This window comes from Lynx canadensis, chromosome B3 (genome assembly GCF_007474595.2).
Source record: "Lynx canadensis isolate LIC74 chromosome B3, mLynCan4.pri.v2, whole genome shotgun sequence".
Lineage (NCBI taxonomy): Eukaryota > Metazoa > Chordata > Mammalia > Carnivora > Felidae > Lynx > Lynx canadensis.
In genome coordinates, this window is record NC_044308.2 from 39,189,367 (window position 1) to 39,206,930 (window position 17,564).

General features: G+C 35.7%; 1 protein-coding gene across 7 annotated transcripts in view; it reads left to right on the forward strand.

Annotated features, from left to right (window-relative positions):
• Positions 1 to 17,564, forward strand: part of DENND4A (DENN domain containing 4A) — a 130,922-nt gene that overhangs the window by 42,981 nt on the left and 70,377 nt on the right. For all 7 annotated transcript variants that reach the window (XM_030317893.1, XM_030317897.1, XM_030317894.1 and 4 more), the window contains exons 4-9: positions 431 to 680; positions 10,715 to 10,784; positions 11,340 to 11,509; positions 12,606 to 12,847; positions 15,554 to 15,620; positions 17,038 to 17,096. In XM_030317893.1, the coding sequence (XP_030173753.1) occupies positions 431 to 680; positions 10,715 to 10,784; positions 11,340 to 11,509; positions 12,606 to 12,847; positions 15,554 to 15,620; positions 17,038 to 17,096 (858 nt within the window). The remainder of the gene's footprint in view (positions 1 to 430; positions 681 to 10,714; positions 10,785 to 11,339; positions 11,510 to 12,605; positions 12,848 to 15,553; positions 15,621 to 17,037; positions 17,097 to 17,564) is intronic.

The following is a 17,564-nucleotide window of genomic DNA, read 5'->3' on the forward strand; positions in this document are numbered from 1 at the left end:
CCTGAGGGAAGCGTTGGAAGTAAAAGTGTGTAAGCAGGTTCTATACTGTCTGGCAAGGAGCCTTTTGTAAAATTATAACTTTGGCTAAAACCAAGTTGCTTTTTCTAAAAAAGATGCTTGGTTTTAGAGACAAAAATAAACACATCTGTTAAATGGAGTGCCACAGCAGGTGCGTCTGCACTTAATCCTTGCCTTTATGTGGTTTATGCCAACAAACCTAAGAGGTAATCTGACTTTTCCTTACATTATTTTAATTTTGGGCAGGGAAACCGTTACCCTTTAGTTTTACATGGGATGGTTCAATTCAGACTTGCTGTAAGATTGGAATATCTGCTACATTTAAGGATCAGTTGATGATACCTGAAAATATTACCTATCCTATATGAAGATGTTTTGCATTTGTGTAGTTATTTATGTATTTTTGTTTTAGGGTTTTATACGACTGGAAAGAAAGATTGAAACAAGGGTGTGAAATTATTCAGAGTACTCCGTATGGACGCCCTGCAAATATTAGTGGCAGTACCTCATCACAAAAAATTTATATCACTTACCGAAGAGCCTCTGAAAACATGACTCAGAATACGTTGGCTGTCACAGACATATGTATTATCGTACCCAGTAAAGGAGAAAGCCCACCACACACATTTTGCAAAGTCGACAAGAATCTCAATAACAGTATGGTAAGTGACTTGTTTTGTACTGGTAAAATTAGCCACTTATGAAAAGAACACGATTTAAAATCTTTGAAAAACAGCAGAGCATAATAACTGAATTAAAAAATATGTTTTTAAAGATAGTGGATCTTTCCTTTTTGGGAAAATAGTTGTACTTTCAAAAGGAACTGTGCAAAAAGCAATTTGCTTTTTTTTTTTCTTCCAATTTAAAGAATATGTTTCCCCTTACTGGAAAAGTAATACACTAGCCAAGGTTAACCCCTTCACTTGTGTGCCAGATCCCACATACTTACGTATTTGAAGACATGGCTTCAGCAATGTTTCTACTTTTTAGGAATCATTGGTCTTTCTCTATTGCATTATTTACTCCAGCACGCAAAGCCTACTGCAGTATTTCCCATCTTTACAAAACTTCTTGACTCGTATGTTTGCCTCTGTCTATTGCCTCATTTCATTGTTCTCCTTTGCAGTAAAACATCTCAAAAGACGTGACTATATTCTGTCCCCTTCCTCACTTTGACTCTCTAGCTTAGGCTTTTGTCTCTACCATTCCACCAATATTGCTCTTGCTGTTGAATTCAGTGGTTTTCATTTGTAATTTTTCAGTAGGTTTTGACATAGCTGATCACTTCTTTCTTGAAACAGTGGCAGGAAGATAAGATGGATTCTCTTCCTGAGTACTCTGTAGCTCTTTCCTCCTACCTTACCCATCATTCCACTTCTGCCTTTGCTAACTCCTTCCCTTTGCCCTAATCTCTATATGATGCAGTGAAAATTGTACTCTTCTAGTTACTCAGGCTAAAAACCTTGAAGTAATCCTTAACCTTTCTCTTCTACTTTTCATCCAATTCTTCTGTAAATTCTGTTGACTCCAATTTCGGAACATACTCAGACTCTCCATTGCTACAACTCTGGTCCAAGCCATAATCCCCTTTTAACAGGATGGTTGCAATAGTATTCTAATTTAGGAGACAGGCAAATTTTCATATAAAGGGCTAAATAATAAGTTTTGTGGGTCATATACAGTCTCTGTCACATATTCTTTTTTTTAAACCCCTAAAAATTAAAAACTAGTCTTAGCTCAGGTGTACAAAAACAGGCCTTGGGTCAAATGCAGGCCATTGTGTGCCAGATCCCTGGTCTAACTGATCAAGGCTTCTACTTCTTCCTACAGCCTATTCATCATGTAGCAGCAAGAGCGATCCTTGTAAAACATAAATTGGATCCTGTTCACTCCTCTGCTTACAACCCTTAATGGCTTCCCATCTCACTCTTAGTCAAAGTCCTTTCAGTAGCCTTAAGGCTATGCATGATCTGTAATTGTCTTTGTTCTTTTATTGCTGTTTTAAATTTTAAAAAGAAATGTGTGCCGCCCCCCAAAACATTGAGAGGGGGAGCAAATTGTAGGCCTATGAAGTGAAAGTTCTTGTTCTTACTTTCATCTTTTGTAATCCCTTTCCAGGATTACCAATTAATGATTTTGGCTTGTGTCCTTTCAGGCCTTTTGTCCTTTCAGATATGTGTGCAATGTACATAATGTGAATGAATTCATCCTTTATTTTTCAAAAATTGGAACTTTCTATATATTCTGACAGAAGCTTTTTTCCACTATCCACCTTCATGAGTTAATAGAACTCTCTATTTCTTACAATAATTATATACTATTCCAGAAAATAAGAATAAAGAGTAATGATTACAAGTTATTTCCAGTTCTTCCCATTATTAGTGATGCTGCTTTGATCAAGCCTGTACCTTTTTCTTTGTGTATTTATTGGAATGTCTCTGGAAGAATAAATAAGTGGAATTGATGGGTCCCTGGGTATGCTGTACATTTTGAAAAGTGTTGACACATTGCTCTGAAAGGGTTGTGGCACTTTCAATAAGAATTCCCTTTCCTGAGGTACCTGGGTGGCTTAGTCAGTTAAGCGTCTGACTTTGGCTCAGGTCATGATCTCACGGTTCATGGGTTTGAGCCCCGCATTGGGCTCTGTGCTGACAGCTCAGAGCCTGGACCCTGCTTCAGATTCTGTGTGTGTGTGTCTCTCTCTCCCCTCCCCCCACTCACACTCTGTCTCTTTCTCTCACAAAAATAAACAAACATAAAAAAAAAAAAAAAAAGAATTCCCTTTCCCTTGGGGTGCTTGGCTGGCTCAGAACATGTGACTCTTGGTCTCAGGGTCATGAGTTCAAGCCCCATGTTAGGCATGGAGCCTACTTTAAAAAAATGGTTGTTATCAATCGCTTTTTAATTATTGACTAATAAAGCAAGAAATCATTCTAATTTTAATTTGCATTCCTTTCGTTATTGTGGAGGTTGAGCATATTTTAATATATAACTGCATTATATATATATTTAATATATAACTGCATTGAATGGCATAATATTACTGCATTAAATGGATTTTGCCACAATGTATTTACTCCATCTTCTATTGTAAGACATTTAGATTCAATTTATTTATATTATAAGCAAAGCTGTTATGAACATAATCACAACTAAATTTTCCATAGAATAATTTACATTTGTTGAGCTCTTATGTGCTATTCACTATTCTGAGTATTTCATATCCATTAATTCAGTTAATTCACAACCCCCTGGGTAGTGTTTCCCACCCACATTTTACAGAGAAGGAAATTTGAGAGTTAAAAAGGTTGTTTGCCCAAGGTCATTCATACCTTCAGTAAGCAAGTGAACCAAGATTCGGACCCAAACTATAGAACTCTAGAACCAAACTCTTAAACACTATACGGCATTGCTAAATTATTCCCTTATGATATGTCCTGAAATTTGTAGATCAAAGCTTTACTTTTAAGATTTTTATCCAGAAAGGCTTAACCAATTATAATCCTACCAACAAAATATGAAAGTGTTGGGTTTTTTAAATATAACTTTGTAAATAGTTGGATTTTTAATCACAAATTTTCAAACTTATTTTCTTAATTATCCCAAAACAGATATGTACATTGTCCTGTTATAACTATGTAAATGAATACTTTGCTGAGATTTAAGATATTTTTTATTTTTTTTTTATTTTTTATTTTTTTTTAATTTTTTTTTTCAACGTTTATTTATTTTTGGGACAGAGAGAGACAGAGCATGAACGGGGGAGGGGCCGAGAGAGAGGGAGACACAGAATCGGAAACAGGCTCCAGGCTCTGAGCCATCAGCCCAGAGCCCGACGCGGGGCTCGAACTCACAGACCGCGAGATCGTGACCTGGCTGAAGTCGGACGCTTAACCGACTGCGCCACCCAGGCGCCCTAAGATATTTTTTAAATGTTTATTTATTTATTTTGAGTGAGAGAGAGTGAGTGTGTGTGAGCCGGGTAGGGATAGAGAGAGAGGGAGAAAAGAAAAGAGAGAATCCCAAGCAGTCTCCTCAGTGTCAGCATAGAGCCCAACGCGGGGCTCAATCTCATGAACAGTGAGATCATGACCTGAGCCAAAATCAAGAGTCAGATACTTAACCTACTGAGCCACTCAGGTCCTCCAGTATTTAAGACTGTATACATATTTATTAAGTTTTTATTATGGGAAGTTGATTTTTTTTTAATTATTATTTACTCTCTTTTCTGTTAAGCTAGCAACATGAGAAACACTGAAGGTTTAGATAAAGCTAGAAGAGGAAGAACCGGGGTGTATTGATATGTGACTGGATATAGTACAGATTTTGAGACCCTGAAAAATATTTTTAACTCCCTCAGTAAGACAGTAAAATAGATTGGTGTTGTAGTGGTTAAGGTCAATATAGCCAAGTGGTTCAGAGCACAGACTGGATCCAGAGTGTCTGGCTATGAATCCTAATTCTGACACTGACTCTGTGACTTTGGGCAAGTTACTTTGTCTCTCTGTGCATCGATTTCACAATGGTAAAGTGAGGATGATAATAGCATCTAAGTTATTGTGATGATTAAATGAATTTACAACTGTGTCCCAGTACACATGGGATGTGTGAAAGCACTAAATGTGTATTATCTGTATCTTTCAATTCTTTAAGAAAATTTTCTTTAAGAAAAACCTGCAACTTTAAGTAGTATCAGTATTTGTTTAAAATTTTTAAATAGGTAATTCAAAAAATAGATATTGACATGATCCAAACTGTATCGAAAAAGAATAATCTGCAGCAGTGTTACCCCTAATTAGATGACCATTTTTTTTTTTTTTTGTCAACAGCCATTCACACACAAAATGTCCTATCCTTTTGTGCCATCCTTCCATATTATTTTGATTTGGTGATAACATGTGATAGTTGGAGAGATTATGATGGAAAAAAAAGATCATGGTAGCAAACAGTTTTACAAGCCTTATGTGGTATTGATAGTGATGTCAAGAAGAGTTTTTTTTTTTTAATTTTTAAAGCTTATTTATTTATTTTGGGGGAGAGAGAGAAAGCATGAGCAGGGAAAGGGCAGAGAAAGAGGGAGAGAGAGAAAATGCCAGGCAGGTTCCATGTCAGCACAGGGCTCTAACCCATGAAATGTGAGATCATGACCTGAGCCAAAGTCTGATGCTCAATTGACTGAGCCACCCAGGCACCCCGTAAGAAGGGTTTTTAAGCTTTTATGATACAATGTCCTGCTTAATATCATTTCAGATTTGGTTTGGAATTTTAGCAAGATTATGCAGGCTCACAGGTAATTTGCCATTTTCCCATTGGTGAATTTTCCATTTATTTTGTGGATTTGTTGGGTTTTGACACAAAGTAAATTGATAATGTCATCAGAACCGTTTCTAGGTTTTATTAGTTAATCAGGGTGCTCAAGGTAGACTTACTGCATTGAAACTGAACCCGGAGATAGGAATTTTCTATGTTTTCTTATCCTGAAACATTGGTCCCAATGTTGTCAGAGAGCATTTATTCTCTACTAAAAGAAGGAAGAGGAATGTAACACAGTGTGAACGGAAATGGACTCCACCTAAGCTAGTGGATTTGAAATCCAGATATGTGATTAGACAGGTTCCTTGATTCTTTGTGCCTCAGTTTCCTCGTTCACGATATAGGGATAAAGTTGTACTTTATTTTTGTGAAGATTAAATGAATTAATATTTTTAACTAACTTAGGATACTGTCTGGTACACAGAGAGTGCTATATAAATATTAGCTATAAATTTGGTTAACTCTGCTTCATCAGTCCCTTTTATGTGTACTTAATGTCTGGGGAAAAGCTTTTCGTTTCATTTTTTCAATTGAGATACAATTGACATTCAGCAAGGAAGAGCTTTTTAAATTTAATTTAATTTTTTTAATGTGTATTTTGAGAGAGAGAGGGAGAGAGGCAGGCAGAGAGAGCAAGAGAATCCCAAGCAGGCTCTGCACCCTCAGCACAGAGCCTGACACAGGGCTCCATCTCATGAATCGTGAGATCATGACCTGAACCAAGATCATGACCTGAGCTGAAATCAAGAATCAGACGCTTAATCGACTGAACCACCCAGGCACCCCAAGGAAGAGCTTTTTAAATTTTATTTTTGCCCAGTACTTAAGCTCCTCCTAAAATTTTTAAGAAATATTACCGGAATAAAATCCCTTAAATGTTTATTTTCTTCTCCATACATATATCAGTCCTGAGTATAGGGAAACTTGCCTGATCTTAGCAGTTGATGTCTTTTTTTAAGTAGTGGGTTGTGACTTATTTTTGTTACCAACCTTTGTTTCCATCGACTATAAGGTGGTAAAAGCAAATTTTGTTCTTTGAAGTAGATGTACAGTGACTTCTAACTCAGAAAATTTTAAATAAACATCCAATATAGAAGACTTATGTTCATATCTGTCTAATGTATATGTAAAGAATTAGGAAGTGGTAGGGATTAAATTATTGATGTGTTGATAATACCCAGCAATAGTTATGTAGCTGACTCTTGTTTTTGAAGGTTAGGTAGCTTGAACGAAAGTCATCTATCAGGTTTCTAAACCAGGGAAAAAAACAAAAGACCAAGGTAATGGACATGAGATGTGTGGTGAATCTTTCCTCAAATTCCTACCTGATATTTTGTACCAGGCTTATAGCTTTGGCCTCAAAAAGAATCTTCCGCACCCTCCCATTAAGCTTGTGGAAAGACTTTTCAAGAACTATTTGTTTTCAAGTTTTGGACTGTAAGACTTAAATGATTTAGACTTTGACTGACTTACAATGGAAGCATATTTTAGAGCCAGAAAAGATCTTAAAAAGTGCTCTGCTCATGTGGTTGAAAACTGCTAGTCTGGATGCTTTGATTCACACAGCTAATTTCTGGCAAATTTGTGACCATCTCCTCAGTTTTTGACTCATCGAGAGTATTTTTTAAAATATTATATCCAAATGGCTTTTGTTTTACAACCATTTAAGAATGTTCATATTTGAGGGGAGCCTGGATGGTTCAGTCAGTTGAGCGTCCAACTTCAGCTCGGATCATGATCTCATAGTTCGTGATTCAAGCCCCATATCAGGCTGGCAGCACAGAGCCTGTTTCAAATCCTGTGTCCTTCTCTCTCTCTGCTCCTCCCCTGCTCACTCTCTCTCTCTCAAAAATAAATAAACATTAAAAAAAAATGTTCATTAAAAAAAAAAAGATTTAGGGGCGCCTGGGTGGCGCAGTCGGTTAAGCGTCCGACTTCAGCCAGGTCACGATCTCGCGGTCCGTGAGTTCGAGCCCCGCGTCGGGCTCTGGGCTGATGGCTCGGAGCCTGGAGCCTGTTTCCGATTCTGTGCCTCCCTCTCTCTCTGCCCCTCCCCCGTTCATGCTCTGTCTCTCTCTGTCCCAAAAAAAATAAATAAACGTTGAAAAAAAAAAAAATTAAAAAAAAAAAAAAAGATTTATCAGGATTGTTTAGAAAAGTAGAGTTAGTAACTAAGCAAGTAATTAAATCATGTACCTATTTCCTAAAAAAAAAAAAAGACATCTGAAAGTGTGTACCACAAATGGGTACTGAATTTATAAGTTAAACATTTATTTGATTTTATTATTACTATCTTTATTTTTTATATAGAGAGAGCAAGTACAAGCAGAGGGGAGGGGCACAGGGAGGCTAAGCAGGTTCCATGCTGTCAGCACAGAGCCTGATGCCATGCTCAGTCTCACGAACTGTGAGATCATGACCTGAGCTGAAATCAAGAGTCAGTCACCCAACCACCTGAGCCACCCAGGTGCCCCAACTTTAAGATATGTTTCTAGTAATTAAGAGACTACTATAATAGGGTGCCTGGGTGCCTCAGTCAGTTTAGTGTCTGACTTCAGCCCAGGTCATGATCTTACGGTTTATGAGTTCGAGCCCTGCGTCGGACTTGCTGCTGTTAGCACAGAGCCTGCTTGGGATTCTCTGCCCACCTCACCCCCACCACCTGACGAGCTCTATCTCTCTTTCAAAAATAAATAGCCATTAAAAAGGAATTTTAAAAAGAGACTACTATAACACCCTGTGCTCATCCCCTATATTTAAGAAATGTAAACAACTTAACATATTTGCTTCAAATGTTTTAATTTGTAAAAAAAAAAAAAAAAAAAAAAAATTTACAGGTTTAGCCAAAGCCTCATCTTCCATCCTTTTCTGTCCTCCAGAGTTAACAACTAGCCTGAAGCTAGTGCATTTCATTCACATGTATTTAAAAACTTTGTACTATACATCTATAAATATATATTATTACTTTGTGTACTTTTAAATTTCACATAAACGGTGATATACTGAATATATTCTTCTGTGATTTGCTTTTTTTTAACTCATTAATATGTTTTTGAAAATTAATAAAGTTGATACAGGTTTTATTTCTTCATCTGAACCAGTGGAAAGTATTTCATTAATAAATGAACCACAGTTTATTTTAATCATTCACCTACTGATAGACACTTGGATTGTTTCCCTTTTGCGGGGAGGATCAATTATGAACAATGATGCAATATGTTGACTCTTCATCTAAAAATTTTTCTTGCTTTCCTAAATATTTTTCATGTGTCTCCAGCAGACCAGTGTGTTAAATTGTGCTCACGACATTAAATTATCCTCATTACCGTGTTGGCATTTTGTTTTTATAAATGGTTTAGTATTTTTGCATCAAAAGAATGGATGTATAAACGTCAAGTGGATATTATGAATGTAGGCGAACTAGGCTTTTAGTTTCTGAGATGTGTACAAATGTATAAATAAGACTTTCTATTGATAAGTCCCAACTCCAATTCCCAATAAACCAGTTTTTCAGGATAACAAAAAACCCTCAATGATAACCTTTGTGATGATAAGAAGGGAACTATATGACCACTTGAATATGGCAGAAAACAAAAGGAATATTCAAAAATAAAAAACAAGGACTTGGAGATAACAGTAAAAGTTATGGGACTCTGGAGGAAAAGAACCACAGATATCAAAACTAAAAGAGGGTTTTCTGAAGTTTTTCACACACAAGGTTCAGCAAAAAGAAAGAGGAACCATTGTTCTGGAAATGCTTTAAATGTTTAACTTATAGAGTGCCTGGCTGGCTCAGTCAGTAGAGCATGTGACTCTTGATCTAAGGGTGGTGAGTTTGAACCCCAAGTTGGGTGTAGAGATTACTTAAAAATAAAATCCTGGGGTCCCTGGGTGGCTCAGTAGGTTTAAACCTCATTCGGCTCAACTCGATTTTGACTCAGATCATAATCCCAGGGTCATAGGATTGAGCCCCGTTTTGGGCTTTGCACTGATAAGTAAGACAATATACAATATGCCGAGTGGTAGTAAGTGCTGTGGAGGAAGAAGAAAGCAAGATGGGATGATAGGGAAGACGGGACAGGGTAGAGGGAAGATTGTTATTGCATATAAGGTGATGAAGGAAGGGCTCTCTGATGAAGTGTTGTTTGGAGTTGAGCCCAGAGGAGGTAAGGGAGTGTCTGTGTGCATGTATCTGTCATCATCTAATGTCAAGTAGCAAATCTCCCAAGTCACATCTTCATTTCAGACCTCACTTGAGCTCCATTTGATTCTTCACTTGGATGTCTAATAGATGTTTCAAACTTATGTCTAAAACTGAACTCCTTTTCTTCACCCCCAACCCCCAAGTCTGCTTTATCCACAGTCTTCCCCATCTCTGTTGCAGCTGGGACTAGAAATTTGAGACTCCTTTGGGAGTAGCTGTTCTACAAAACGATGGGACTAAATGTATGAGATCATTCACAGAAAGAAAAGGAAAGAAGAGATCACATTTAATGATCAGGGAAAAAGGGAGGAGGAGACTGAGGAGTAGCCAGAGGTTTAGTGGGAAGGCACCAGGAGAATGTGATGCCTCAAAAGGCGAGAACATGTTTTGGGAGTCATTAGTGCTGTCCAGATCTGCTGAGAGGTTGGAGAAGATGTAGTATAGGAATCAACTGTTAAATTTGGCATCATTAAAGTTGTTAAATTGTTCTTTTAAGGAATGGTGCGATTAAAACCTGATTGGGAATGGATTCAGGAGAGAATGGGAAACACAGAAACAGATATAGGAAATTATAACTCCTAATTTTGGTATAAAGAGCTATAGAAAGAGGCTGTGGAATCTAAAGGAAGGTATACCCATGGGTAGATATTTCTTTTTTTTTTTTTTTTTTAATGTTTATTTATTTTTGAGACAGAAACAGAGCATGAACGGGGGAGGGTCAGAGAGAGAGGGAGACATAGAATCTGTGCTGAGCTGTCAGCACAGAGCCCGACGCGGGGCTTGAACTCACAGACTGTGAGATCATGACCTGAGCCGAAGTCGGACACTCAACCGACTAAGCCACCCAGGCACCCCTAGATATTTCTTAATCAGTTCTGCCCAAAGTTTGGAGTTGGAATAAAATCTAAATTGTCATGACTTAATTATTTTAAACAGTCAAATTTTCCTCATGTTATTGCTGTTACAGTGGGGAAAAAAACATGAAATATTACTTCTGAAAGAAAAGTGGGCAAAAACTCTGATAAAATAATGACAAAATAACCAACTGAAAATACCTAACAGAAATCTGTTACTACATCTTAGATAATATGTACTGGAGATATCAAAGAGTCCATTTTATTAAGTTACTACCTTTTAAAGTTAAATGATATTTCCTTTTTTTTTTTTTTTTTGATTCAGTGGGGATCAGCAGTGTACTTATGTTATAAAAAATCAGTGGCAAAGACTAACACTATATCTTACAAAGCTGGTAAGTATAATTTTTCATGGAATACTTAATATATACATGTATTATGAAGGCTAGTAAAATTTAAGGAAAAAGAAATCTTATAATGTATTAGTGTCAGGACTGGCACCACAACCCTTGGGGTTTTTTTTTTTTTTCTGTTTTGTCTCATCCTTAAATTTATTGGATACTCAATGGAAGATTGATTTTAAAAGAAGATGGGTAACCGTGTTGAAAATTTCAAAAAACGAGTTTTTCACTTGCTTCAAGGTAGTATGACCACAAACTAAAGTTTTAGGATTGTGTTTGTACCTGTGTATGTTTCTTTAGGATGATCTTTTCTTGTTTGTCTTACTTAGCCTTCATGGATGAAGCTTGATAAATATTAATTAGTTATTATGAATAGTTATAATGTTTGAAGATAAAAATCTGGATGTATTCTCCTGAAGCATTCAGAGCTATTTGATGAACATGTATGTAATATAATGTTAAGTAGTTATAAAACATTTTAGCATCATTCAGATTTTGAGTACCTGAATTCAAGAGATGATGACCTCATATTTATTATTGTTTTTATAGGTCTAATTTGTAGATATCCTCAAGAAGATTATGAGTCTTTCTCACTCCCAGAATCTGTTCCCCTATTTTGTTTACCAATGGGTGCAACTATTGAATGTTGGCCACCAAATAGCAAATACCCTCTCCCTGTTTTTTCTACATTTGTGTTAACTGGAGCCTCAGCTGAAAAGGTACTGTGTGTTTTAACAACTGTCGACAAATTTCTTGTACATTTTCTTTTTTTTTTTTTAAGTTTATTTATTTTGAGAGAGACAGAGACAGCATGGGTAGGGAAGGGGCAGAGAGAGAGAGAGAGAGAGAGAGAGAGAGAGAGAGAGAGAGAGAGAAAATCCCAAGCAGGCTCCATACTGCCAGCACAGAGCCTGATGCGGGGCTCAGACTCAGAAAACTGAGAGATCGTGACCTGAGCCAAAACCAAGAGTCGTACGCTTAACCGACTGAGCCACCCAAGTGCCCCTCTTGTACATTTTCAGGTCTTAAGTTTTATATAATGTAAGGAACAGTAGGAAAAAAAAACTGGTTAAATTGAATCTATTACACATACCTCTTCCACTTGGTTAAAATAACTATATTCAGAGATAAAAGGAAAAGAGAAATTTCATTCTGTCCCATACACTCCAGTGCTTTTTTGTGAATATGGTAAAAGATTGGTTTTTTCATCATCAAATGATGATCTTTCATTGCTTCATTTTGTGTCAACCAGATGCTTTGAGAGTAATACAAAAGACATTATTATATATGCAAAGCTATTCAGAATCATAGAGTATGATAGTTGGAAAAGACCTTGGAAATCATTTAGTCTAACATCCTCATTTTATAGATTGGGAAATTGAGGTCCAGAGAAATTTAGTGAATTGCCTGAAGTTGGAATATATATTTCCTTGTCTAGAATTCTGTCCCATTGTCTACTAAATAATTATTTTCAGTCATTTTGTTATAGAGAATATTGATTCAGTTGCTTTCACTCTTCAGAAAACAAACTCGATTTAATTGAAACATCTTTTTTTTCAATAATGAGATGTGAGAGTAGCACTGTGTAGTGTTTTCTGTTTTTTTCTTTTTTATTTTTTTAAACATACTCCGAGAAACCAAGAGAGATGTTTGTTCACCACTGTGTTCCTGCTACCTGGCACCTTGCCTGGCTCATGGGCATCTAAAAGGCTTTTAATGGCCTAGCTCGTAATGGCTCCTCCATTAAATATTTAATGATATGATTTGAATAAATCATATAAGGTGTATTTATTAAATATATTTCTTGTTTTCCAGGTCTATGGTGCTGCTATTCAGTTTTATGAACCATACTCTGAGGAAAATCTCACAGAAAAACAGAGACTTCTTTTGGGTTTAGCATCATCAGCAGATGGGAAATCTGATAGTTCCAAAACAATTCACACTAATAAATGCATCTGTCTTCTTTCTCACTGGCCTTTTTTTGATGCATTCAGGAAGTTTCTGACTTTTCTGTATCGTTATTCTATCTCTGGACCTCATGTCCTTCCAATTGAGAAGTAAGTCAGAATCCTTCTTGGTTCAAAATTTAGCAGATAATTCCATTATGTGTGGTATATTTGAACTGGTAATTCAGTAAATTTTATATGGAAACTAGATTTCTCAAGAGTTATTTGAAAAAAAGAATTTGGTTATTTCAATTAGGTAATCTTTCTCTATTATACTTTTACAGCCACATTATTTTAAATATATCTCTAACAGAATGAAATGAATATTTCATTTTTTGATGCTCTTGTGAAGTTTGGAGATCCTAACTGCTTTTTTTTGTTTTGTTTTGTTTTGTTTTTTTGGTTTTTTGTTTTGTTTTGTTTTTGCTGGTTTTGGAATTCTTATTTTCCAAATAATTTGGGTTTATCATGAACTTTTAAAAATATTCCCTACTACTTTTAGACATCATGAATTTAAAGAAAAAATTAGATAAATGCATTCTTTATTCTTTGTAAAAATTCAGTGATTTACCTTAAAATCACTAAAAGTGAATAATGTTTTATGCAATAAGATCTGTTGCAAATGAGATCCAAATATCTTCATGCCTATTTGATTATTTATTTTATACCATCTGTCACTTAAACTCTTTTGTATTTTTTTTTTAAATGTTTATTTTTGAGAGGGAGGGAGAGAGAGAAAGAGCAGGAGAGGGGCAGAGAGATGGAGACTAAGGATCTGAAGCAGGCTCTGCCCTGACAGCAGAGAGCCCTGTGCAGGGCTCAAACTCACAAACCGTGAGATCATGACCTGAACTGAAGTCAGACGCTTAACTGACTGAGCCAACCATGTGCCCCACCTCTTTTGTATTGTTAAGAAGTTGTTCAGTGATTGTTGGGAAGTGATAGAATTATCATAAGAACATTCAGTGTACAATATTACTCTTTTTCACTCTCATCTCAGTATTTTGCTCTAGCAGTTAGCAAATTTTTTTTTTTGGTGTCAGGACCCTTTTATACTCTTAAAAAATGAGGACCCCTGAAGAACTTTTTTTATGTGTTATATCTGCCAATAATTGCTACAATAGAAATTAAAATGGAGAAAATATTTATATTTTAAAATAATTACATGTTAACAAGTATTTTTTTTAAATAACTCTTTTAAAAAAAATTAGTGAGAAGAGTCATTTTTTTTTTTTAATTTTTTTCAACGTTTATTTATTTATTTTGGGACAGAGAGAGACAGAGCATGAACGGGGTAGGGGCAGAGAGAGAGAGGGAGACACAGAATCGGAAACAGGCTCCAGGCTCCGAGCCATCAGCCCAGAGCCTGACGCGGGGCTCGAACTCACGGACCGCGAGATCGTGACCTGGCTGAAGTCGGACGCCCAACCGACTGCGCCACCCAGGCGCCCCAGAGAAGAGTCATTTTTTACATTTTTGCAAATCTCTAATGTCTGGCTTAATTGAACACAGCTAGGTTCTCATGGATGCCTCTGCATTCAATCTGTTGCAATATGTTGTTTGGGTAAAAGTATATGAAAAAAACCTGGCCTCACACAGGTATGTAGGTAGGAAAAGGGAGAGTATTCGAATAGCCTTTTCAGAAAATTGTGTGGAATTTCTGCTTTGACACTGCCCCAAATTTGACAAGTGAAGTTTGTTATAGGTTATTCACAGTGTGTAATCTAAAGCTTTAGTAATGGACTTTTTCTGTTACATTAAAATCTATTGATTTTTCTCACTCTAAGTGGAACTTTTACACATGCATGGTTTTGTAGCATCATATGTTGGTCATTTGGAAATACCAGTTCATGGCGTTTAACATAGATAAATTTCATTTGTTAATAGAACCACCAATTTCATCAGAAAAATTTTTTCAGTATCAAGAAGTTATCAAGTACATGGTGGCGAAATTAGATTTTCACTTAAAATTTTATTTTTTGAATTAGAATTGAATTGAATTACTGGCAATAATACTATGAGTTCTTCTTCTTTTTTTTAAAGATTTCATTTTTTAAAAATTTTTTTAATGTTTTCATTTTATTTCTTAGAGAGACAGAGTGAAAGCAAGGGAGGGACAGAGAGAGAGGGAGACACAGAATCTGAAGCAGGCTCCAGGCTCTGAGCTGTCAGCACAGAGCCCGATGCGGGACTCGAACTCACAAACCGTGAGACCATGACCTAAGCTGAAGTCACATGCTTAACTGACTGAGCCACCTAGGCTTCCCTAAAGATTTCATTTTTAAGCAATCTCTGCACCAAATGTGAGTCTTGAATTCACAACCCCAAGATTCAGAGTCACAACGCTTCACTGTCTGAGCCAGCCAGGAGCTCTTATGAGTTATTTTTCTTGAAGCAATAGTTGCTGAATACCTAACATTGGATAACTTTATCAATTGTTATTTCAAGGAAAAATGTCATTCTGTGACAACAACAAAACAATCATTAAGTTCTTTGATCACTGTCCACATAATATGTTGTATATTATCTATTGAGGAAGAGGTAAAAGTTAAACTGGCTTTTGAGACGTTGATAACACAAACATTGTTGAACCTGAGGAACTATTAATATGAAAAGCCACTGGAGTTAGGTAGAAGCAACTTTAATGGGACAAATGATTTTTGGAGTTTGTTCACTTGTTTTTGTAGCACCAGGGATTTCGAAATTATAAGTACACAGAGCATTTGACTCAACTTGGACTTGTGGTGACATGCTGACCTTTATAGTATATGGTGTTCACTTTGGAATCAATTGGGTTTTTGTCTGTTTGTTTTTAAGGCATATTTCTCATTTTATGCATAAAGTTCCTTTTCCATCTCCTCAGAGGCCGCGGATTTTAGTTCAGGTAAGATTTTCTTGATGTAAGTGCCTTAGTAAATGATTATTAGCCCTGTCAAAACGTACCATAAGAATAACAATTTTAAATGGAGGAAAAGATCAAATGAGAACCAGATGGTAGTTCATGTTGGAATTTGGGCCCTTATTGTTTTATTAATTGTCTCCCAGACAGACATCTAATGTTTCCCCTTAGGTAAAAGGTTGAAGAGTTAAAGTAGACAACAGTAGACATTTTGAACACACCAAAAGGGACTTCTTTCCCTAAATTTGTTATAGGTAATTGAAAGTTTGTGTCTTTGGCATTTATTCCCAAAGGGGTGTGTGTGTGTGTGTGTGTGTGTGTGTGTGTGTGTGGTGTGTGTGTGTGTACATATTTTTTCTTTTTTTTTTTTTTTTAGAATAGATAGAAGAAAAAGTGGTGTGCTTTCATATATTATGCAGGGAGAAGTGTTCATATCTTTGTGATGGGGAAGTTCAAAATGAATAATTTTTTTCCCTATCTCTTTTCCCAATTGACTATCTTTTCTCTTTTGTTTACATTTCTTGTTTATGGTCTTGATTTGTAAGATATCTGTTTATTTAGTCACCATTTACAAAGTGATTTATATAAAGAAAATATTTTTATGTGTTATCACTATATGTGCCTTACTGTATTTATCACAACCCTTAATGGGAGTGCGGTGTCATTCAAAATTAGAAGTATTTGGCAAATAGGTATTTACAAATTTGTGGAAATGTGCATAAATTTGAAAATGTAGATAAAAATAATTGCATTATTATATTGGTACAGATAAAATGTCTAGAAAAAAAGTCATTTTTGTAATCTTTATAATCAGTCTGTATATCCACATATCCTCCCTCTCTTCTTGATATTTAGTGCCAGGATATACACACACACATATATATATGTTGGTAAATTTTTTCTTTTGAGGACCAAACAGTACATATTTTAGTCTTTATAGGCCATCCTGTCTCTGTCAAAACTACTCAGCTCTTATTGCACAAAAGCACTATAGATAATTCCTGAACAAATGATCATGGCTAGTGTTCCAATAAAACTTTATTTATAAACACAGATGGCCTGTGGATTTGCCCTGGAGACCATATAGGTTTACTAGCCCTGACTCTGTGGTACTAAATGAATAATTTAGTCTCCCAATAAAATTTTGTTAAAATGATATTAGGGGAACATTGAGGAACAGGAGAAAAGAGAATTCAGAGTAGGGGAAGTTAGTAGTTAGGTCAGTGGTTAGGATGTACTTTTCGAGATCTTATTAAGTGATATAAACAGTTCCTATACAGGTTAATGGTTATGTTGAAACTTGATGGATGTCAGCATTAGCCAAAAAAGTTTTTTTACCAGAAAGTGGTGTTTTAAAGCTCATCTTTATATTTCAAACACTTTATTGTAAATCTTCTTCCAGTTATCACCACATGATAATCTGATTCTCAGTCAACCTGTTTCTTCACCTCTTCCACTAAGGCAAGTAGAATTTCCTTTCTATTTATGTTTCTCTAAATCTAGTGTGAGCTAAAGTGACATTCAAATATTTTCTCTTTCCTAGGAAAAATTGCAAATGTTGATGGAAAGACTTCTCATTTAATTGTTTGTTATCTAAATTCCTTTTACTTAAAGAAAAAAGAAAAACCTTTACAATAGTTTGGTATTTTGTGTATCCATTTATTATCAAGTACTTATTATTGCATAAATAAGTATATGTGTATATAGATTATGAAAACAATGGTTTTTAACTTTAAATACCCTCTGAAGAACATTCAAACGTAATTAATTTTAAATTTAACCCCCTAATAAAATGGTACTCATAAATACTAACCATGGAATAAAATAATGTATTTCATCCCTTAAAAGTTCCAAGAAATTATGAAATAATTTTTTTCTAAAGTATCAGTTCTTGAAATTTAATTAGCAGTGTAATTTTCTAGCAGAGAA